The sequence below is a fragment of the Apostichopus japonicus genome, chromosome 16 (assembly GCF_037975245.1).
Source record: "Apostichopus japonicus isolate 1M-3 chromosome 16, ASM3797524v1, whole genome shotgun sequence".
NCBI lineage: Eukaryota > Metazoa > Echinodermata > Holothuroidea > Aspidochirotida > Stichopodidae > Apostichopus > Apostichopus japonicus.
Genome location: NC_092576.1, coordinates 33,022,652 through 33,047,950, shown reverse-complemented (window position 1 = coordinate 33,047,950; position 25,299 = coordinate 33,022,652). Strand labels below are relative to the sequence as shown.

The window sequence follows — 25,299 nt, the reverse complement described above, 5'->3', positions numbered from 1 at the left end:
TATAAAACTGTATCTGGATTTTCTTTATATCAACCAGATAAAATTGTATCTAACCCAGATATGGATGCAATAAAATTTAACCAGATCAAAATATGGGCCATATAAAACTTTATTTTATATCAAGTTATATGCAATTTTTTATCTGGCCAGATATAAATTCCAGATCTGCAGCAGATCTGGCCCAGATTGAAATTCCAGATCTGGGCCAGATCTGGATTTTTATATCTGGCCCAGATCTGGGATTTCGGTAAGGGTCAGCCAGTGCCTTACCAGACTATGCTACTCTTGGCATAAGGAACTTCTTGTACGATATTATCATCTGTATTCGTGCCACACTGATATGTAATAGAAATAGCACGGGGTATTCAAATGTTGTTCCCCTTTTGATGAAAGCAATGTTACACAAAAGGTCGGAGTTGGAGGACTCGAATCCATTTCCTCGTGGACTCGGCTCAAACCTCTGTGGACTCGCACTTGAGGCCGAGTCCACCAGCTTTACCCTGATGTGGCAACTCTTTGACAATAAAGTCATTACTTTGACTAATGTATAGCGAACAAGGCTTAGTAACTGCTACAAAGGTTCTTATAGTTGTCTTGATCAGCTGTGAATAAAATATCTATAGCAGCATAGTTATAGGTCACTACATGGTTGCAGCTGGCCAGACTTTATGAAATTTGCAGAGTAATTATCTACAGATCAGTCAGGGTTTATGCATGCACTCACAACATAAACCTTGAATTTGATATCTCAATAAATGTTAAGCTGTTCCTAATCGTCTGTATTTACAGTTGTGTATAGGTGTGCGCGGACTGGCGTATGTGATGGCACCTTGTAAACATACTCTCTCTCTCTCGACAACCACAAGATGAATCAATATCATACTTGTATATACCCGAGCATAGGCAGATGTGTCCTGCTGTTTTTTGTTCCAATGTCATGAATTTTAATGTGCGAGTGTGGCTTAACGTAAAATTCTTAAGATGATCATATCTCTGCAACCATATGTCCAAGTGGTTCACACTTGGTATGGTGATGTAACTGCAGGTTCTTTGCAACCACTTTTACCTCATTAGTTTTTACGAGTAAATGAAGCCTGAAATTCCCTTTGGGATCAATAAAGTTTTACTTACTTACTTACTTAAGCCTAATGGGAAATTGCCCAAAATAGCTTGTAAACAAGATATCTCAACAACCACCAGATGAACCAATATTAATCTTGGTATGTAGATGCACCATGATGAGTATATTTGTCCTAATTCTTTGGGATCATCAACGTTGACGTCAATAATATTCATGGATGTGCCTGTTTTTATATACTAAGTCACTAAAAAGACTTGTCAGCATTATATCTTAGACCAAAGTGGTCAAGTTATCCGATTCCTCGTACTTTATGTTGCTGCATTAGACCATTTATCCCTCTTCATTTTGGTGTGCACAAGTTTATGAATATTTACATTTATGTAGGACTTACCACATTATGTTTTGGCGTCGTAACCACTAATTTTATCTGGCTTTCATAAGAACACAAGTGATGTTAGGACTAATGAAATTATCATCACATGCATTATTATATCACATAAAATAACATTTTACCTCCATGAAAATAGATAGAGATCATATACTGTGTTTCCAGACCTTGACCTTTGACCTTCATGAAAAATATTAGGGATCATATGTTCATGAAGGGCTACCAACATACCAAGTTTACCAAGCAACTTCGACTTCTTGAGATATGGTGTTACAAGTTGTTCAGCCTTTGACCTCTGGTGATCTAGAATGACCTGTATGAAGAAAAAACAGAGATCATATAATCACTAGGGGCTACTTACATAATAAGTTTGAAGTTCTAGCAGCTTCTACTTCTTGAGATATCGTATGTATGTATGTGTTTTAGATCCTCCGGCAAGCAGGACTCGCGAAAAAGCCATCATTGGCTTATCAAAGCCGCAAGCTAACTGAACTCAGTCTCTTAGAATCATATTTATTTTCCATGATATGTTTACAAAGCTTTCAGTCTTTGACCTCTGATCTCCATGAAAAACAATAGGGATCACCTAATCACTAACGGCTATGTATACCAAGTTTAAATAACTCACTTCTTGAGATATCGTATTTCAGACCATGACCTCTCTTGACCTCCTTGAAAAACAATGGCTATCATCTACTTACCAAGTGCTACCTACATACCGAGTTTAAAGTTCAGGCGACTTTTGGTCTCGAGACATCGTGTTTACAAGACGAAGCGTCACATGCAAACACACACACGCCACCACCATCGCATAGATTTCTTCGGCAAGGAATCAAAAAGGTACTTAAAGCTAAGAACATATTGTGAGAGAAATGAAGAAAGCTTAAAACAGAAAGGATGGAGACTCATAATATCATAATATGAACCTCGGTTAATGCAGCCGTGGTTTACCTGTAGTAATATTTCAGTGGCATATGAGTAGGCCAATATCCCCTGCAAAATGAAATAAAAGAACAATTTGTTGACAGTTGGCTATCCAACAAATGCCAGTTAAATAAAATTTAAAAAAAATAAAAAAAGTATATTATATATTTATATATTGTATGCTTTTCGTCGAACTAATATCTGATATATCATATAATTTAGTAATGTACAAAAGTCGAACCTATCAACAATCTCTTTTCGCGTTCCAATCGCATTTGTTGCCATAGTAGTACCGTATCATGCATGTGATAAATAACTGAAATATGAAGCAGAGACAGGCCGCATGACTTTGGTGAAGTTGTTGTACGCATGCCAGTACGTCGTGAAGATAAAGAGCTGATCTGATCTTGAAGTTCCCAAATACATATTTGTTCATCTATTGTTTTTTATCATAACAATATTACACCGTGAACTTGATCTTTTCCGAAGCACTGTTATGCGTATTATAGTATAATAATGACTCAGATCGTGTCTCTAAAAGTTGGGTGTTCGTGGACAACTCTGACATCCACAGGGGGTTCGTAGGAGGATACAGGGAAATTCTGGTCTAAACACTAAATAAGAGGTCTGCCCATGCTTCCCTTCTGAGATATCGTTTTTACGTTATCACAATTTGATCACAATTCTCACAATTTGAACCCTGGTGACCCCAAATGACCTTTGACCTCCACCAAAAACGAAAGGCTGCCTGTACTTAATGTGGTATTTCTAAACAACATATATGAGGTCTGCCCAAGCTTCCTTTCTTGGACTATTGTGTATATGAGGTTTTCACAATTTGACCCTGGTGACCCTAAATGACCTTTGACCTCCACCAAAAACAATAGGCTTCCTGTACTCAGTGTGGAACTTCTACACATTAAATATGAGGTCTGCCCAAGCTTCCTTTCTTGAGTTATTGTATTAACAGGGTTTTCACAATTTGACCCTGGTGACCCTGAATGACCTTTGACCTCCAAAGAAAACAATAGGCTTCCTGTACTCAATGTGGTTAATATACACACTAAACATGGGGTCTGCCCAATCTTCCTTTCTTGAGATGTCCTGTTTACAAGGTTTGGACAATTTTACCTCTAGTGACCCTAAATGACCTTTGATCTCCACAGAAAAAGACCGGCTACTTGAACACAACGTGTTTGGTCAAACCGATCAATAAAATAACATATAGGAACAAAATGCTCCCAGCCAAAAATGTACGCTAATCTAACAGCGGTAAACTACGGTTAAATTAGGGTATCACATGGTGAATTTACCTCAGTATCCCTATATAAAAATTATAGTACATACTTATTTTACTTTACAAAAACTGTACATACCGTATACTGTTAAACTGTTTAACCTTTATACTGTTGCCATGCATTTTTTGAATGCAGCAGTAAGACCAAATCTGTTGCATATAAAATAGTATGCCATATACGACATCATGACATACAGTATGAGTAAGGTGACCATATTTTCCTGACTGCAATCGGGGACATTTATTGCGTGACTGATATAGGGGAGGGGTCTAAGGGGAGGGGGCACCCTCCCCTTTGAAAAATTTTCAAGTGCCTAAGGTGCTTAGATGTAAAATGGTTATACTTAGTAGCACTATTTAAATCAATTTTATTTTCAAATATGTAGCTTTTTTTAGATGAAATTCACTAACTTTACGTGGTTCTTTAAGAGCTTGTGAGTTGCTCGTGCTCACACTATAAGTGTCGTGTCGCCGTAGTTGCCAATTATACGGTCGAAAGAGTGCTAGGCTAGATCGATCTAGCATATTTTTTAACAGTGTTTCCACTTTACACTGGCCCACCTGTTCCGTTCTGCGACTGCTCACTTGACTAAATTTGTTTTTACAATTATTTTACTAATAATGTGGGATATTTTCGAAATTCCTGAACATTTTGACGAATCGGGGACATTTTCGGGACACTTGTTCATCGGGGACAGCACACTGTAATCGGGGGCTGTCCCCGAAAATCGGGGACGTCTGGTCAAGTATGAGTTGCTTTGTTGTACGTTTCAACTACCCCAATTATGATACAATCCACCATTGGGTGAAATTTAAGATAATTTGTGGTGTACTGGTTATGATTTTAACAAGTAGGGAAAACTGTGGTACAATTGGGGTACAAATCTGGTAAATTTTGGGTCAAAAATTGTGGTTCAATTAACTAGGGGAACTTTGGTACAACTAGGGTAAAACTCCTGTACAGCTATAGGGTAAAATTGTGGTTAATTAGAGTAAAACTATGGTAATGCCAAAGTACACATATAGGGTAGATTTGAGATAAAACCATGGTGAAGATCAAATAGAAAGTGAAAAAAAACTGGCAAATTTGTGGTCAAATTGTGGTATGGTAGCCTACTTTGGTAAAACTGTGGTAAACCCCTCCTAAGGACTAAAATACGTACCCCAGTTAAGTTGTGGTATGGTACGACAGTTTACCATGGAAATAGCATGGTATTTTGCCACGGTTAGTATGAGGTAATTTTATCCCTATGCTACACTTCACGTGCGAAGCAATGTGTTGACATCTAACATCTGTATTATATAACACTTGGTTTTGCCGTAATTTAATTAGGTGGCAGTTGACAAAACTAGTACATTTCCAATTGCAAATTTGGTATCAGTGAAAAAAAGCATTATCTAGACTAGCCAATTTTACCAAAAAATTGCATTTTTCTCCTGTAACGAGCCATGCAAAAAGGCGCGAAATTCAATGGAGATTTATCACAAAGTACGACAAAAATAGAAAGTTTTTATAGTATTAAGAAAAAAAAATGTTGTGATATTAACCTTACCGCATCATGGTGGCTGGTGACGCCTTCTTTTGCATTATTCAAACATTTAAACCAGAGGGGTATGGTCGCAAGCAGTTTCGCGAAATTTCATACGTCTGGCCTTTTTTTGGGAGGGGGCGGGGCAGGCTACAAGAAAACTGCTATCTGAGCTCATTAACTCACTCGTTGGGGTCTGACTGTAGGTCTTTGACTTTGACAAAACATGGGCTCGGCTAGCTTTCATTACAAAGATTTGAGACACTTTTGAGGGCGCTATAGTTGGCAAATACCTCAGAATTCCATCTAACCTAACTGCTTCTTAAGCTAGTAGTAGTAGTAGTAGTAGTAGGTGTACAAGCTTCAAAGTCTTAGGCTGTCTACCTTTGGATGTCACCTACAATAAACGATATGCAATGCTAGTGATCATGAATACCTTAATCGTCATCCGTCACATAACGAACACATATTCGATCCAGTACAGTGATGGTAGGCTAAACATATAATATATCGCACACTAGGACCTAAGCTGTTTGAAACTTGGTAACGACCTTAGCTGATTATAACTAGTCTCTGTACAGCCTTAGTACTGCAATTTGACCATTTCTCTGCAAACCCTAACTTCACAAAATGCTGCCAAACATGCATCAAATCAGTCAAAATCTTTGAACAGTTTCAAATGTAAACCATATTGTTACCTTATAGAGCCTAGAAGATAAACTTCCGCAGGGAAATTGAATCGACAGTAAACATATAATTTTGGAATACGTAAACCTAAGTTAGATTTGGTTTACGAGCAACTTTGTGAATGGTCCTGGCCACAAACTTTTTCGGGTTTCTTACCCTCAACTTCATGGAGTTTGGAAAGCCGAAATTGCAAATAAATCATCTCATATCTCTACACTAATTTGAAGTGCCCTTATTGCAAATAAACTATTGCAAATCCCGGTCTACATTAGCAACTTTTGAGAAAAATAAGTTTGTATTTAAAGTACCTTTGTAAACAGGTACTGGTGGTTGCGAGTCATGCAATTGACCAGTTTTGCATAATTTTACTAGGTAAAGTCAACTGATATTCTTATAATTCTTGTTTGTGAATGTATTTAGTGCTCTGATCCTTTGCGAGATGGACACCAGTCTATTGCATAGTACCGATGTAGATGTAGATATTGCTAATATGGTTTGTCCCCCACATATTTATTTATATAGAGGCATAGGACTGGGGAAGCGGGGGTGTCTTCATATGGTTATGGTACGGTATAATGGATACTGGGTAGACTTACGTACGTGGGCTTGTTATTCGCATTCTACTTGCCAGATTTAAACTTGATTGAAAAAATTGATTGGTAGAAATATGGGACAGGGCCCACATTCACGGGTCACTTCGCGCATAACGAACGGGATTTTTCGTGACGGAATACCTCGCGACGAAATAATTTGGATAACGGAATGAACTTGGACAGCGGATTGAAATTGAAGAACGGAATGAAATTAGACAACGGGAGTTTCCGCGACGACTGTAGGTTTTCACGACGGCAACATAAGTTTCTGCAACGGTAACATAAATCATAAATGTGATACAAACGGCGTGCATTACGATTGACCTTAACCTTTGACGTTGAATTTATGAAACGCCTAACCATGTTTTTACATGAACTTCACCTTCCGCATACACACTTTACCGTATGCTTGTTCAAGCCTACAGGTACGGTAGGTGCTTGCAAACTACAGTTCGTTAGTGTGCAGCCATTATTTTACGCGCTGGTACCACCAGGATCTTTCACTACTTATATGCTGCAAAACACTGGTACTTACATCTTGATAATTCGAGTTGGTAACTATACGTTGAACACAGGTAAGTGTATGTCTAAGACTTGAACAATTAACTATTATTATTATCATAAATGTCTTTTACAACTAAAACAAGTAAGTAGTAGTAGTAGGCCTAGGCCTAGCCTAAGTACGCTACTACTAGTACTAGTAATACTAAACGAAAGCTATGTGTGCCCACCATAATCTTCAGAACGGTGTTAATATGGTTGCCTTACAACATTTCATGAGAGCGTTGAAATATTTTAAGGCCTAACTTTAGAATCCGTACCATATGAATGGGAAAGCTTACTTCGAATCGGCAGAATAAGGTTAGGGGTTAGGAAGTAGGGTTAAGGAGTAAGGTTAGGGGTTAGGAGTTAGGGTAAGGAAGTAGGGAATATGGTTAGGGGTTAGGGAGTAGGGTAAGGAAGTAGGGAAAGGGAGTAGGTTTAGGGGTTAGGGGTTAGGAAGTAGGGTCGATTGGTACGGATTCTAAATTAGTACCGTTTTAAACCACCATATTGAATTAATTCAACTAGTATCAGAACCGTCACTGTGTATAGCAAAGGCTTCACAATTGTCTCACCTTCGTTATTGATGCGCCATCAACCAAGCAACCATCAGGGGGGAACCTAAACTGTTTACAGCAAAACAGAGTTACATATTTGATTAGTTTTATTCCATTTCAGTTATATGCCGATCAAATTGTGGCTTTTTAAGCTTTTAACATCCTCCCCCAAGTTTTGCACATGTTTTTGGCATTTAGAAATCTTACTCCCTAAAAAAACCCAAAATTACCTCAGCACCACATACCATACCATTTCTCTCTGGGACCTGACCTCTCTGAGCTTAGAGGCTCAGAGCATAGTAAACAGCATCCAAAGTCAATGGATGTATGTACTTAAGCCTACACTTCAGTTAGCTTATCTACGAATGTGTTAATTTAATTAGGGCTAAGAAAGAACTTGACACAGCTGACATTTTGTAGTCAAATTCTGCTCAATTGGTCTTGCATATTGGCACAGAACAATTAATATTTTGAGATCATAAGCATTCTTATCTTAAAGGGGAGCGGGGTAGTGGCAGGAACTAAGGTGAGTGCAGATTTTGCATACAATGTACGGAATCAATTATTTTCTCTCTTTTTGTAGTACTGTCCAGTAGTGTAGCTATTACTCTGCAATGAATTTGGCAGTTAATGTTCTGTAAAATTCTGAACACCAAGTGCTTTTGAGAAGCAGAAATACATGTGAGCCTATCACATGTAGGTTAACTTGAGTAAAGTAAAGGTAGTTCAAGTAAACTATGTGCAGGTCTAAATTATATATAGGTGCTCTATGATTATGTGTCTAACACAATCAGTGATCAAAATGCTAGGCCTGGGCAACACTACCTAGGCATCTGTTTATAACAATTAGCAAACTGGCAACTATATTAGGCTACTCATGCCAACATGTGTCTTCAAGAATCAAGTGTAATATTATTGTTGCTACTGAGCTTATCACTGCTACAGTACCAAATTTTCCTGAGGCAGGAATGAATTACAGTTTCCAGGCTGGGACAACCACATTTCATGTATTTTGAATAAATTTATGCCAAATTTACTGAGCTATCCTTACAACAAAATGTCATCACTAGTGCCAAACAATATCTATACTGTATACTGTAAGACCTAGCTTAAAGGCATTGAAGACTCGCTCCAATCCGCGTGCGGCCATCTGAACTTAACTTTGGTTAACTTTCTGTTGCTTGCAAGTGACATTTTGTTCGTGTCGCTACAAAATGCAGACAGTAATGAAACGTGATACCTTGTTATCTTTAGCTGGACCTGAGATGTCTATGGCTGTATCGTGTGTTTACTGTGATGTACTGTAGGTATTGACTGCAGCTATATATACTGACTGTACACTAGTGTCTAATTACCGACGGTAGCAAGATGTGTGTGTATTTTCTGGGATCGATCGTGGTGTTTAACACTTCTGTTACCCCTCATTCGAAACTAGGTCAAATTATCGACATTAGATGTTTTTTTTTGCGCGAGTCTTCACACCCTTTAAAGTCGTAACTTTAATATGAGTAAATAGCTCACTTTGTGACAATAGGACCCCAACAGATTCCATCTCAGCAATCTCAGGCCTAAAAGTCTAAATTTTGACCCAAATACTCATTTTAGACAACAGAAATCGCTGAAGCGTGATATCACGGAACATCATTCCTGAAATATCAATTGCTACACTATATTGTGCTAAGCATTTAATACATTAACATACTGGATTTCAGCCAAATTGTGAAAAAATCACAATTTTGCATAAAGGTTTGGTCAATTAATTGCTCCCATTGACTTGCACTGTGGTAGGCTAATTGAGCTACAATACCTGTACTATTTGTAATATGTTAGCATATATGTTAGCAGTGCTGTCCCTATGTTAACATGTATGATAGCATACATGTATATTGGCATGAATGTTAGCATACATGTTAGCATGTACTGTATGATAGCATACATGTATTAGCATGTATGTTAGCATTCAATGTTATGTATGATAGCATGCATGATAACATATATGTATGTTAGCCTGCTTTTTAGCACATGTATGTAAGCATGTATGTTAGCATGTAGCCTACTGCATGTATGTTAGCATGCATGATAACATACATGTATGTTAGCCTGTTTGTTAGCACATGTTTGTTAGCATGTTTTAAGCAGTATGATAGCGTGTATGTCAGGCTGTATGTTAGCCTGTTTGTTAGGATGTATGTATGTTATCATACTGCATGTATGTTAGCATGTATGTTAGCATGAATGCTGGCATGTGTGTTAGCATGTATGTTAGTATGTATGTTAGCCTGTTATCATTATTATTATTATTATTACCCCGTTATTTATATAGCGCATAATCCAAAAGTTCTATTCGCTTTTCAAGACAAAAAAAAAAAAAATTATTGGACAAATGATTCAAAGAAATAAGTCTTCAAGCATTTCTTAAACACAAGTAGGGAAGGAGAGTCTCTGACAGCCTGATCGGTAAGTTGTTCCACAGCGACATGGGGAAACACTGATCTCCCAGCCAGCTTCTTGGGAGGGAACGTCACAAGTAGTGTTATAAGCAACATGAAGGACTCAACCCACTTTTGGTTCCTTGCTTTAGCAAAAGGAACCTATGTAGTCAACTTGTGTGTGTGTGTGCGTGTGTCTGTAACACTTGCTTGGGTACACTGTAACTCAAAAAAAAAAAAAGTTGAACTGAACTCAACCTTGGTAGTTAGATCTGCCATAGTGAGAAGGTGTGCCCTGTTGTTTTCTGTGCCTGTAAAGGTCACCAAAGGTCAGTTAGGGGCCAAATACCAAAATATAAACAGCAATAACTCCCAGTGACAGGGTCCAACATGTTTGTTATTTTGGAACTAGTTGTAAATGGGGTAGGGGATCATTTTCAAACATAACAGCTATGTGATCCAAGGTCAACAAAGGTCAATTAGGGGTCAAAATCTAGTAGTTTGCGATAACTTGAGAACAAAATGTCTGTCAAGGTTTGGAGTTACGCTATTGTAACCCAGACCCGCATCTTTTTGACCATTGACCTTTGGTTGACCTCTGGTGATCTGTATTAGTTTCTTTAGTTATTTGAATTTTTGTGGCCATGGTCAGATCTCAAATGGTCTTCCGATCAAAATTGTCAATGAGTTGACACCCTGTGCAACATTCGTGTGCAAAGTTAAAAGAGGCTAAGGTTTTTTTTTTTTATAAATATGCTAATTTTAAGAGTTACAGGCCACAAAAAAAAGGAAAAAGTTTGTCAATATTTTAATATATGATAGAGCAATGTGTGCTCAATAGACAAACTAACTCCCACTTTGATGGGACACCTGGTTCTTAAGTTATGAGGTGCCAAAGGTTGGATTTGATACCTTTTTTTTAGCAATGACATTGTGTATGTACATTGGAGTGCATAACAATTTTAGGATGCAGTGCAAATTATCAAGGGGAACATTTTGCATAAAAACTGTCATGCCATCCAAGGTCATTCAACATCGCTTATTGGCCAAAACATGCCCACTTATATGCTAATTTTTGCAAAAACTTCCAGTGATGAAGTCTGACATGGCTGATATAGGGGGACAAGTTGTGAATGAAGTAGGTGCACGTTTTCCAAAATTACCGTCATGTAATCCAAGGTCACCAAAGGTCAATTATGGCTCAAAATGTGTTTTTTAGGGGCAATAACTTGTGAAACTCCCACTGATGGGGTCCAACATGTTTGACATTTTGGGACTAGTTGTGAATAGGGTAAGGGATCGTTTCCAAACATAACGGTCATGTGATCCAATGTCAAAAAAGGTCAATTAAGGGGTCAAAAAATCAATCTCCAAACTGATCAAAATTGTATGGTTGATCTCTGTGCGACCTTCAAGCGCAAAGTTATCAGAGGTCAAGGTTTTGTTTGGTTTTGAGAGGTGGATCTCTGTTGACCTCACATGACCTTGGAATATGATATATATACAGTAAAGTCATACTTATGGGTGTGTAGGGGTGCAGTGCTGTACTCATTGACTACTGGAAATGTACATACTACAGTAGTCATTGAGTACTGCACTGTTCCTTACACACCCAGAAGTATTACTTTACTGTATAACTGTAGACACTATACAGTAGTCATTGAGTACTACTGTACACTGCTCCTTACACACCCAGAGGAATTACTTTACTGTATAACTGTAGACACTACAGTAGCCATTGAGTACTGCACTTCCCCTTACACACACAGATGTATTACTGTACTGTAAAACTGTAGACACTACAGTAGTCATTGAGTACTTCACTGCCCCCTAACACACCCAGAGGTATTACTTTATGTATAACTTTACAACAGTAGCCATTGAGTACTGCACTGCTCCCTTACACACCCAGAGGTATTACTTTACTGTATAACTGTAGACACCACAGCAGTCATTGAGTATGCACTGCCCCTTACACACACAGATGTATTACTGTGCTTTACTGTATAACTGTAGCTACTTCAGTAGTCATTGAGTACTGCACTGTCCCCCCCCCCCCCTACACCCAGAGGTATTACTTTACTGTTTAACTGTAGATGCTACAGTACTTAGTCATTGAGTACTGCACCTACACACCCAGAGCTACTGTATAACTATACTGTATATAAACTGTAGATACTACAGTAGCTATTGAGTACTGCACTGCTCCTTTGCACACCTAGAGGTATTACTGTACTGTAAAACTGTAGACACTACAGTAGTCATTGAGTACTGCACTGCTCCCTTGCACATCCAAAGGTATTACTTTAAGTACTGTATAACTGTACTTACTATCATTGAGTACTGCATTGTTCCATTGCGCACCCAGAGGTATTACTTTTACTGTATAACTGTAGACACTACAGTAGTCATTGAGTACTGCACTGCCCCATACACACCCAGAGGTATTACTGTACTGTAAAACTGTAGACACTACAATAGTCATTGAGTACTGCACTGCCCCCTTACACACCCAGAGGTATTACTTTGCTGTATAACTGTAGACACTACAGTAGTCATTGAGTACTACACTGCTCCTTACTCACCCAGAGGAATTACTTTACTGTATAACTGTAGACACTACAGTAGTTACTGGACTGCCCCCTTACACATCCAGAGGTATTACTTTTCTGTATAACTGTACATACCACAGTAGTCATTGAGTACTGCAATGCTCCCTTGCACATCCAAAGGTATTACTTTAAGTACTGTATAACTGTACTTACTATCATTGAGTACTGCATTGTTCCATTGCGCACCCAGAGGTATTACTTTTACTGTATAACTGTAGACACTACAGTAGTCATTGAGTACTGCACTGCCCCTTACACACCCAGAGGTATTACTGTACTGTAAAACTGTAGACACTACAGTAGTCATTGAGTACTGCACTGCTCCTTACACACCCAGAGGTATTACTTTATGTATAACTTTACTACAGTAGTCATTGAGTACTTCACTGCTCCCTTACACACCCAGAGGTATTACTGTACTGTATAACTGTAGACACTATACAGTACTCATTGAGTACTGCACTGCCCCTTACACACCCAGAGGTATTACTTTACTGTATAACTGTAGACACCACAGCAGTCATTGAGTATGCACTGCATTTACACACCCAGATGTACTACTGTACTTTACTGTATAACTGTAGCTACTTCAGTAGTCATTGAGTACTGCACTGTCCCCCCCCCCCACCTCCTACACCCAGAGGTATTACTTTACTGTTTAACTGTAGATACTACAGTACTTAGTCATTGAGTACTGCACTGCCCCTTACACACCCAGAGGTACTGTATAACTATACTGTATACTGTAGATACTACAGTAGTCATTGAGTACTGCACTGCTCCTTTGCACACCCAGAGGTATTACTTTACTGTAAAACTGTAGACACTACAGTAGTCATTGAGTAAGTACTACACTGCTCCTTACTCACCCAGAGGAATTACTTTACCGTATAACTGTAGACACTACAGTAGTTACTGGACTGCCCCCTTACACATCCAGAGGTACAGTACTGATTTCGCTTAACTCCCGTTAAAATTCGTTAAAAGGAAAATAACCGAATTTCCACGTTTTGTCATCGAAATTCCCCGATTTTTATCGAAATTCCACGAATTTTAACGATTGGTTATTTCGGTCATTTCCTTCGTGGAATTTTCAACGATACGTTGAAATTCTTTTTTAAACGAAATAGAAGGTCAATGTGTGGTTACGAGAAACGTCGGAAAACGAGCAACTTCGTTTATTAGTATTGATTAGACTTTAGAACAGTCGTTTGAAGGCAGGAATTTTCTCAAGAATATTCCTGTACTTACTGAGTAGTGACACTCAAAGAAACATGTAGTGAAACTGACGGGGGACGTTTTCTAACTGTGAACCCCAAACACAGTGACATAAGTCTTAACTTCGCCAGGACGTAAAAGAGGTTGCAGTCAAAGCTATGTACCACGAGGCACCCTTCCAGATAAATTATGAGTGCTGTTTAACCATTTAAATAACAATGAATGGACATATAAACTTGGTTTACTTGCAGATTACGAAAAATAGTTATTTTTTAGAAATGTAAATTTGGTTTTTTATTAGAGTTGGAGTATGAAACTTTGTTTCTGAGCGAAAACATGTAACTTGAAGCAAAATAAAGATGCCCCGCCCATTCTGCGAGGACGCTTCCATTTTTCGAAAAGGCGTTTTCTCTTTTTATTTTTTCTATTTTGTTTACTTTTAAACATGAAAATTATTTTAAAATATGTAAAGAACTTAGTAATGTACTGCAAACTATCTATAAAAACAAAAAAACGATGTTTTAGGCATGAATAATGTGTTTAATATAACTAAAGTAGTAGGCCAATAGTCATGAGCTCATGATGATAGTGTCGTCAATTCGTTTTCTCAGTTTATATTTGCGACATATCACCCGTGTACATCGATCAATGGCATGGTGAAAACCCCGTGTGAAAATATGTTGACCCCAAAAGACGCAAATGGCCGTTCTAGAAAGTACCGTCATAACATTAACAACACAAGGCCAGTTTGCTCTCTCAGGTCCGCACGTGTACAGCCATTTTTTCACACATGATATTATGCTGTGCATGCATTGCGGGCGCGATTGCGGCAAACATAAAAGAAAATGAATGAAACTGAAAAACTTACGATATTTTTTCACAAATATTGATGCTTAGATAAGTGCTTCCTCACAATCAACGAGCCGCCCTAAAATTCGCTCCGCTTACGGAAAAACTTCTATATATATAACAAATGGAAAAACCCGAGTTTTTACACACATAATTCCAACTGACATTGGTCACAGAACATAAGTAGGTCATTGACATTCGAACTTGGCAACTTGCCCAAGTTCATCGCACCATGGGAACGACACAACACATTGAACATGATGTTATATTCTCCCGCCATCTGGACGCCGAGTGTAATATGCAAATTATGAATGGTACTGCGCAGCGTGGTTAAATCTTAACCTATTGCGACACAAATTTTGGGAAGCTGTTGTTTGAAGTAACTTTTGTATCAAATGTAAGGTACTGTATCATGTATGTGACCAGGGGCGTAGCGAAGGGTTTTTTGTTGTTGGGGGGGGGGGGGTGTGGAGAATTTGATTTGCCGACGGATCTGGAAGTGGTGACTGAAATGGGGGAGGGGTCTATGGGGACACCCCCTCCCCTTTGGAAAATTTTTAGTTTTGAAACGTCCTTAGATGCAATCTGGTGCATATTTTAAGTCAAATTTGACTTGCCGACGGATCTGGAAGTGGTGACTGAAATGGGGGAGGGGTCTAAGGGGAGGGGGACGGCGGGAAACGGCGTTTAAACGTTTAACCGACCGGCAGGGGATACGGTGAAACGGTTAGCGAAATATCTGATAGGTCACACCCTTATTTAAACACACACAACAAAACGCCCTTATTCAATGAAAATATACTGAAAACCATATCGCAAAAACACAAAATCGCTTATAACTCGAAAACGGAAGGAGACATCGACTTTTGTCGGCTGTATAGGGATTTCCTAAACCGAATTTTGATGCGCTCTATCCACCTGTGTCATTTATGAGCTTCTCTGACGTAAGCTGCAGTACGTAATTTCTCTGTACCAGTTCCGCGAAATTTATTTACGCAGTAAACATCGTTCATTATGTTTTCTTTCACAACGAATATTCAAAGTTGTGCTCCACACGCTTCACAGATATTGTTTTATGTCGTTCATTTTTCAATTCTACTTTAAAATTACATTTTCGAACGATGCATTGCATGCCTTATCAAGCATTCCTGATTAGTAAAACTAAGGAAGGATATTCAAATATATATTATTTTCATTTGACATGATTTTATGAGTTGTTCCACTTGAAAAACGATGATAAAACCGAAAAACAAAACATTTACTTCTCATGTGACGCATACCGGGAGACTCATAAAAACTCCCCCTACTCATTAAAATAAACTTATACATGCCGTCAGGCCAGTTGAAAGCCCTTCCCAGTAATGTTTGATCAGCTCTTCCCAATATACAATACTCAAATAAGCAATGAAAATATATTCATTTTCCACAGAAATCTACCCAACGTGGGCCCCAAGACACTGCTTTATTTTCTTAGTAGTCATGGAAACAATTGTTTGCAACTCTCTTGCTGGCCAGGTGTTTTCAAGTTTTATTAATAGCACGACTTTTGATTGGTTCATTCAAGATAAACTTTCTATCCCTGCTGGATTGTTCTACTTATATATATATGAATGAATATTTGGTTTTCAATTAACTAAGTAACAGATAACATCCATTCCATTACGAACAGTAGGGGTAAAATAATGTTTGCTTCTAGAGGCAGCCAGCCATGAAGGTTCTGCGGTGCTAAACCCCCCACGAAGATAAATACTATGCTAATTTACATAAGGTAGGCGTGAATTTGACAAAGCCAAGTTTATGATTGGACGAAGCCTTTCAAAAAAGTTTGGTGGTGGGGATATCCAGGGTAGGGAATGCACATGTAAGCAGCATACTACAGGTGGCCCAGACCCAGGCTGCGACCTTACCAGGGCAGTCCATCTGCTTTCGCGGGCAACTTACAGTAACGGGTTAGGGGGAAATAAGTTTTTTTTTTTTTTTTTGCGTGCATTGAAGTCGGGGGAGATTTTTTGGACGGAATGCGCTCTCAGAAAAGTTTGAAAGTGAGTGCGGTTCTGTAGTAAACGGTACCGTAGTACGTCAAGTAACACAGGAATTTTTTGGAAATAAAGATCTCTTTGATATCCAGCTACGACTGTTTCATTGTTGATATTTTTTTCTTGTTTTTTCTGACACTGCGTTCCTTGGTGAGTTAACTTAAACTTATCCTAGTTTAATACTAGCCTATAACTTAAGAGTCATAGAATGTGCTTGCTACGATCGACCAAGACTAGTTTTTATTATCCTAGCCAAATCATTTTTCAAACACCTAGTACAGAACTTACTCCGTCTTATATACAATCACACTTTTGCAACGTTTGTAATATTCCTCGGCAACTTCTGGTAGAGTCTGAAAACGGCTGTAGTTACACTACGGATTCAACGCAAGTCACAACCTTGATATGTCTAGAATTGCCTTTGCGGTTTTTGATCGCGATAACTTTCGTGGAAATTTCGTTGAAACTTCGTTGACAACCGTGCCCGCAGTAGTCTAAATCTTGTCAACGAAATTAACCGAATTTCAACTTTTTTTATCGATTTTTAACTTTTGTTATCGATCGTTGATTTTTTTTCAACGGGAGTTAAGCGAAATCAGTACTGTATTACTTTTCTGTATTAGCTGTACATACCACAGTAGTCATTGAGTACTGCAATGCTCCCTTGCACATCCAAAGGTATTACTTTAAGTACTGTATAACTGTACTTACTATCATTGAGTACTGCAATGTTCCATTGCGCACCCAGAGGTATTACTTTTACTGTGTAACTGTAGACACTACAGTAGTCATTGAGTACTGCACTGCCCCTTACACACCCAGAGGTATTACTGTACTGTAAAACTGTAGACACTACAGTAGTCATTGAGTACTGCACTGCCCCCTAACACACCCAGAGGTATTACTTTATGTATAACTTTACTACAGTAGTCATTGAATACTGCACTGCCCCTTACACACCCAGAGGTATTACTTTACTGTATAACTGTAGACACCACAGCAGTCATTGAGTATGCACTGCATTTACACACCCAGATGTATAACTGTACTTTACTGTATAACTGTAGCTACTTCAGTAGTCATTGAGTACTGCACTGTCCCCCCCCCCCTACACCCAGAGGTATTACTTTACTGTTTAACTGTAGATACTACAGTACTTATTCATTGAGTACTGCACCTACACACCCAGAGGTACTGTATAACTATACTGTATATAAACTGTAGATACTACAGTAGCTATTGAGTACTGCACTGCTCCTTTGCACACCTAGAGGTATTACTTGATACTGTCTTCGGTTTCTGTTAGAAAGGTCAGCATACTGCCATATCTTGTATTCATGTTATTAAACACTTCACCCCAGAAGCCCAGTCCTACAATATTTACAGGAGACAACACCATCAGGGCTAGCTTTTCTGGGAATGCAAGTAGCTCACAATCATTCACCTAAGTTGTGGTTTGATGGTTCCACTTCTTCATTACTTTGACATACTGTAACAAGCCTCTGATTCCACTTCCATTTCATTGCTGTACTTCATGGCTGGCAAATGCAGAGATTGGAAGACTTTTGGCAATCTCTATACTTTTGAAGAGTGCACAATTGTTAACGTTTTAATAATAGTTGCTCAATATCTTGTTTAACTAAACTAGCCTGACTGATCCATTGTACTTATTCCAGTTCCTAAGAAAAAGGACGATATTCTCTTTTTCCACTTTAAACAATATTAGACAATGTGTTACCAATGTATGCTTCCATTGAAGAATAAATACTCTTCTGATCTTTACCTTAGATTGATTAATATCTTATCTGACAAGTTCACCGTTTAATGTAGTCCACAAAACTTAGTATTAAAGCACAAAATATACCTCTTGTTTGTTATCGATCATACACTCTGCTTTCAATTCATTGCTTCGTTTTCTCCTATTCAACAAGGCAACTGAAGTTATACATGGTTGTAAAAGTTTTTCATTTGTGTTCCTGTTCATATACAGTTAATGTTCTTTTATTTTCCTGAAAACAGTGTCATACTTTTGCATGATATCAGTTTAATGCAACATCACCTTTGATAATGACGCATGTATCATTAGCCATCCGACCATTCCATTATTACCTTTCATTAACATATTTTATTTAATACGACAATATTGTCACTGTTTAGTCTTTATGGAGAGATTCTCCTATCATGTGCAGCCATGGTTAAGTGAATAAATCAGTTTTTGACATGTATGGTAAGATACAGTAGCAACTAAGACCATTCATGTTAATACAGCACTAATATCATTATTTATGTTAATACATCAGCTAAGATAATTCATGTTAATACAGCACTTATATCATTATTCATATTAATACAGCAACTAGGATCATCCATGTTAATACATCAACTAAGATCATCCATGTTAATACAGCAATCAAGATCATTCATATTATTTCCAACGATTGTTTCTCCTTTTGCTGCAGTTGATTAACACAGGATTCTTCACAATGGGAAAGTTCACTGTACATTTGACCTTCTTCCTAGTGGTCCAGGTAGTCTGTGGTAAGTAGCTAACCATGGGTCCATCTTAAATGGAAATTAGAAAGTTTATCATCTGGACTTGTTGAATGTAAGTCATGCTTAACTCTTTTTTAGTGAACAGTGCATATTGCACCTGAAAGAAAATTACTATCATGGCAGTTTTCTAGATCTAAAGCTTATAAGAAGCATTTGCTATGCGATTGATTTGCTTCGAGATTACAGATACATAAAACATTTCTGTTTTGCATGTTTACCCCTGTGTCCAGATTCATCTGTTGTCGGTGAAGGTTGTGAAAACAATCAGAATCTCGAGCTTTATCAGCCAGGAATTATCCAATGTTCGTTCAAAGAGGGATTTTTTGGAGTTCAGTGGTACAATTCAACAGAAGAGGGAACATCTGCATTCATTACCTATGTAAGAGATGAAAAAGGTGGTCCTGGATTTAGATCTGGAGATTATGATGTATGGTTAAATGGATCGCTGTTTGTTAGAAACGTAACAGTTGAACACGAAGGCCTTTTCATTGTCACTCATGCAGCCTCGGCATCTGGAGACGTGAAGCAGTATAATATTCAAGTCCAATTGTTTGGTAAGAACCTCAGACTCTTTGATCATTCTTCATTTACGTATGAAAGGCTCTAACAAATGGAAGCTTTGTAATTATATTGTAGTGTTAGTGTCCATTAATTGAAATGGAACAAATCGTCCATTTCCATTGGCAAATTTCTTCCATCTGAGCCTGCTATGGATGACAGACAGGATACATAATTTTGAACATTTTCAGTTTTCTGACTCAACAGTCAGCACACATACAGGAATCTTAATAGGCTTGTATCAAGCAACACTCTATGTGAATGCACGAAACGATTACAGGAAGGTAGGTTTTATAATAATTACCCCGCTAACAGATGGGTCATTCCATGTCAAATCAACCAGTGGTCCCCAGGTGACCCTCTCAGAATTAGATGAAATTTCATCAGAATGATTGAGTATGTCCCAAATGAACACATACAAAAAATTAAAATCATACTCCATGTCGTTTTCGAGATATGGCCCGATGAAATGTGGTCGTTGTGGCCATTTTGCTCGTTTGCGATTTGCAAAAAGTGACTTTTGTGATATTTTCCGACTTTGAAAGCTCATAATTCAGTCTTTGTACCAGGTAGAGAACTCAAATTTGGTATTCTAACTTACTTCTTGCCAAAATTCATGAATCTGCACTCAATTTAACTGTATCTCCTTTATATTTCTGGTTATGATCACTCAAAGTAGGCACTTTATTCTGTCAAAAATGTTTTTTGTGATTTTTAAGGTCACCCTGTGCCCACATGAGAGGTCACATGAATCCTATATTCCTTGGGTATTATCTATGGTTGCATGTCTATACCCATAAGCAATTATAAGCCCACCAATGCATTAATTAAGAAATGGCATGGGCCCAAAGTTGGCTCCAGCCAGAAAAAGGTCAAAAAGACCCCGCCCTTCTTGACCTCGCTTGACCCCGCGATCAATTGAAACATTTATTGAAATTTACACCAGTTAAATATATATATTATATCTACTTGTACATCAAATTTCAGCTTTGGCACTCAACTCCTTCATGGTATGGTGGCAATTTCAATATTAGACGTTTTTCGCACATTTTTTAATCTCAAGCTTATATATTTGTCATGTAATCATAGTATAATAATGAGTGATATGATCATTGTATCCTCGTTTCAGTCAGCTGAATCAAAATGTAACATAACAAATTGTTTTAGGTCAAATTAATGACATTTAATGACATCATTAACGATTCACGCACATTTAAATCACTGGTACTGTCACAACTCTCAAGAGTCCAATCCTGGGATCATAAGGAATGTCATTGAAATGCTTCAATGTCCTTATGTATTCTTACCACACATGGATGTTCATATACAAGTAAAACAAGTTAAGCACACTTTAATTTCTTTTACTTGATGAATGCTTGCAGTGTGGCTTGATATACAAGTTAGCACACTTTAATTTGTTTATATACTTGATGAATGCTTGCAGTTTGGCTGGAATGGTCTTTTAAGTCTTCATGAGGGAGAGTGTACTGGCGGCCTCCATATCCCTGTAACTCTGGAGCACTGATGACACAAATAATAGCTTAGAATGGTATCCAACAATTATTGTGGGTGTTTTGTGGCCAAGAAAGTGCATTGGAGTTCTTGGTTTGTTTCATTAACTTCACAAAGACATTTTCATCCTCTGAAATTTCCACTATATACCAATGTACCACTCATTGTCGTACATTCCAGCGATGTAACGCCTGGTTGGTACTCTTTCGTGTCAGCCTGAGGTTGAATATTAGCAGAAATGGATTCTCTCTCCTCTGCATGGTCTCTAATGGGCACAATTTTGCAGTGGTTGGTCATTGGAGAGTCGCCGCTTCTCAATCTTTCCAACATCAATGGGTATAAAAATGTGATGAGATCGTATTCCTGCTATAGTTTATGGTGGTGTCTGCATGTGACACACTGGTAGTATTGTTCTAGAATGTAGTGTCTAAATGTGATATTGTTCAAAAGGTTTATACAAATGATTTACCAGTGTTTGTGTAGCATGAGGGGAAAAAAAGGGGACTGGGTTAGGTTAAAGTAGCATTTTGCGTCCTTTTCTATGGGTTTTTTCAACCTCACTGATTCCTCGATGCCATAACAACATACATAACTAGCTTATTTATTCAAATCTTACTTCAAATGGTGGCATAAAAGTCGATAAATTTACAACTTTTAACTTTGTAGTTCTTGAAGATATTTTCTGTTGGGATCCCAATAAACCTCACCCATAATATGAATATTTAAAAGCTACAAACGTCATTGATCGATATGTAATACAACACCATGCTTGATTTGTGTAGATTGTCTATGGCAGTTGAACCAGGGAGTTGTTAGAGTACCAGCTTGCTGGTTGTACCAAGTTTAACCAACTCGACGTTTTTGAATCTACAATATATTTAGCAAAGGCTCAAAACTAAACCTGCATCTCTGATTGGTTGAGTTCAAACTAGTGGGTTGGGGGAACTGTATGCGATTAATATGAAATATATGTTAAAAATGAACATAATCTAAGCATTCTGAGGAAATTTGCATTCAGTTCCTATACCGTTTTTGAGATATTGACAGTTGAAGTTATCTGATATTCTACCAAAGTGAACTTGAAGCAAACAGGTGTGATGTCACAGTTGCACACTGACAAATAATGTTGTCTTTTTTCTGTATTTTTCAGTCTATTGATTTGACCTTGATTGGATAGGGTTACTAGTTTGTCTAAAGGGGATATGAAGATTATAAAATACCAATACCTATGGTACATTAACATTATGGATGCATCCAATTGTGGAGTATAAAATTAGACATAAATTTTAAAGAAAAAAATAACTTTAGTTATCATAGTGCAACAATGACGTCAAACCTGTTTGCTCCAAGTTCACTTTTAGTACCAAAGGTTACAACTTCAACTGTTAATATCTCAAAAAAAGGAACATAGGAATTGAATGCAAATTTCACCAGAATGCTTGGATTATGTTTCTCTTTAAAACTTCAAAAAGAAATTTTGACCTGGACTATTCTTTTAAGTACTTATAAGTACTTATAAATTTAAATTGTATTGTGTGGTTTAATCCATGTTTCAAGTGAAACTCTACAACAGTTTGATATATACTACTGTATATAAGGCTCCAAATTGTGTCGTGTGTTTTGGGAGATTTTGAGGCACTACAGGTATGAGGGACCAGCCTATTGGAGGGTTAACTGAAGTGATTGTTTATTGCAGTGGAATACATGCATCATCAACCCATTTCTAAAAACAATAATAAAAACTTTTTTTAACTGCAAAAAATACATTACACAAGCTTCAAACTTGAAATACACTGTGATATTCACTTAGTGTATGGAGTTGTTAAAAAATGTGCGAAAAACGTCTAATATTGAAATTGCCACCATACCATGAAGGAGTTGAGTGCCAAAGCTGAAATTTGATGTACAAGTAGATATAATATATATATTTAACTGGTGTAAATTTCAAATGTTTCAATTGATCGCGGGGTCAAGCGAGGTCAAGAAGGGCGGGGTCTTTTTGACCTTTTTCTGGCTGGAGCCAACTTTGGGCCCATGCCATTTCTTAATTAATGCATTGGTGGGCTTATAATTGCTTATGGGTATAGACATGCAACCATAAATAATACCCAAGGAATATAGGATTCATGTGACCTCTCATTTGGGCACAGGGTGACCTTAAAAATCACAAAAAACATTTTTGACAGAATAAAGTGCCTACTTTGGGTGATCATAACCAGAAATATAAAGGAGATACAGTTAAATTGAGTGCAGATTCATGAATTTTGGCAAGAAGTAAGTTAGAATACCAAATTTGAGCTCTCTACCTGGTACAAAGACTGAATTATGAGCTTTCAAAGTCGGAAAATATCACAAAAGTCACTTTTTGCGAATCGCAAACGAGCAAAATGGCCACAACGACCACATTTCATCGGGCCATATCTCGAAAACGACATGGAGTATGATTTTAATTTTTTGTATGTGTTCATTTGGGACAAACTCAATCATTCTGATGAAATTTCATCTAATTCTGAGAGGGTCACCTGGGAACTTTTCAGAAAATTGGTTGATTTGAGGCGGAATGACCCAGATATGCAATGAAACGATGAGACAAGGTATTTATGTAACGTGTATGTACATGTGATGAATCAAACATTCAACATCGATATATATAATTATATAAAGACAAACATGTTAGTCCAGGAGGCTGGAGTGATTGCCAGAACCATACTAAGAATTGCCCTTATGTAAAGCTGATGTTTATTTAACACTTTTAAGTAGTTTTCTATTTGTCTGTATTAAGTGGACCTTTAACATAAGTTGATTGCTTTGATGCATAATAGATGTACAAAATCCTATTCGTTCACTACTCACTACACGCTAATTTCATTTCCTTACATTCAACAGTTAAGCCGCAACTTGAATATCCTGTGATTGAAGAGTGTCAAGATAAGAGTGAAATATGCTACATGTTATACGAAAACCCTCTGGAGTTGAGTTGCTCTGTCGAAAATGTCCGTCCTAGAATTTCTTTGATTTGGAATCAGCGAAACTCTCAGCGTGATAAACTTTTGGAGTCGAATATGACACAAATCAGAAACAATGAAGTAACGTTCACTACTCGTTCGACTGTTAAAATACATAAAGACTCCCCGTTATTGTCAGTATTGGTATGTAGCGTAAACGAGAACACTTGGATCTTGGAGGAGAATGAGACCATAGTTATCTTAGAGAATGGAAGTGCTGACATATCACACAGTCCTATTAGACATCCTGTTGAGCTTCATACTACTATGACTCTACCCTGTAATGACTTTAACGAAAGGATTCTAGTTTGGAAGAGATCCACTGATAGATCGGAAACCCCAGAAGTCATTCTAATTAGAGTGCAAACCTGGAAAGAGGTTTTTAATGAAACATACAACAAGGATTTCAGATTGACTCCTGATGGGTCACTGATGTTCCCACAGACTGAATTGTATCACCAAGGCATTTATACTTGTGTCTCCAGCGATTATGACATGGATCATATACAAACAATAGATGTTGTTGTTTTAGGTGAGTACTTTGATGTATACATAAATGTTATAAAACCCTCATCTAGTAACCGAATAACCTTGACTTCATAAAAGGTGTAACATAATTGAATCAAAGAACAAATGTCTAATTGAAACCTGCAAACGCTCGAGTCCATCTATCCACAGATTCTGTAACTTACAGTAAGAACGATTTGTAGTAAAGCAATTGCACTTAGATCCATCTATTGTAACGAAAAGAGTTCATTTGTTAATTCATGTATAGATGTGTCTAATTGTTGAAACGTACGACTTCGAGCTTGTCCTGTCAAGGGCCTGAACTTTAATAAAACTTACCCTTAGATGAAGAATATAAATCTTTGGTAGTTAGAAGATATAGACACAGAAGCCATTTAACATCTACTCCTCGCATGGCATA

At 37.7% G+C, this 25,299-nt stretch overlaps 1 protein-coding gene across 1 annotated transcript in view; it reads left to right on the top strand.

Annotated features, from left to right (window-relative positions):
- The first annotated feature begins 6,904 nt into the window (after positions 1-6,904).
- LOC139982124 (uncharacterized) overlaps positions 6,905-25,299 on the top strand; it is a 40,108-nt gene continuing 21,713 nt past the window's right edge. Inside the window, exons 1-4 of the mRNA XM_071994702.1 lie at positions 6,905-7,074; positions 19,203-19,281; positions 19,527-19,850; positions 24,253-24,903. Coding sequence (XP_071850803.1) covers positions 19,227-19,281; positions 19,527-19,850; positions 24,253-24,903 — 1,030 coding nt within the window. The 5' untranslated portion in view covers positions 6,905-7,074; positions 19,203-19,226. The remainder of the gene's footprint in view (positions 7,075-19,202; positions 19,282-19,526; positions 19,851-24,252; positions 24,904-25,299) is intronic.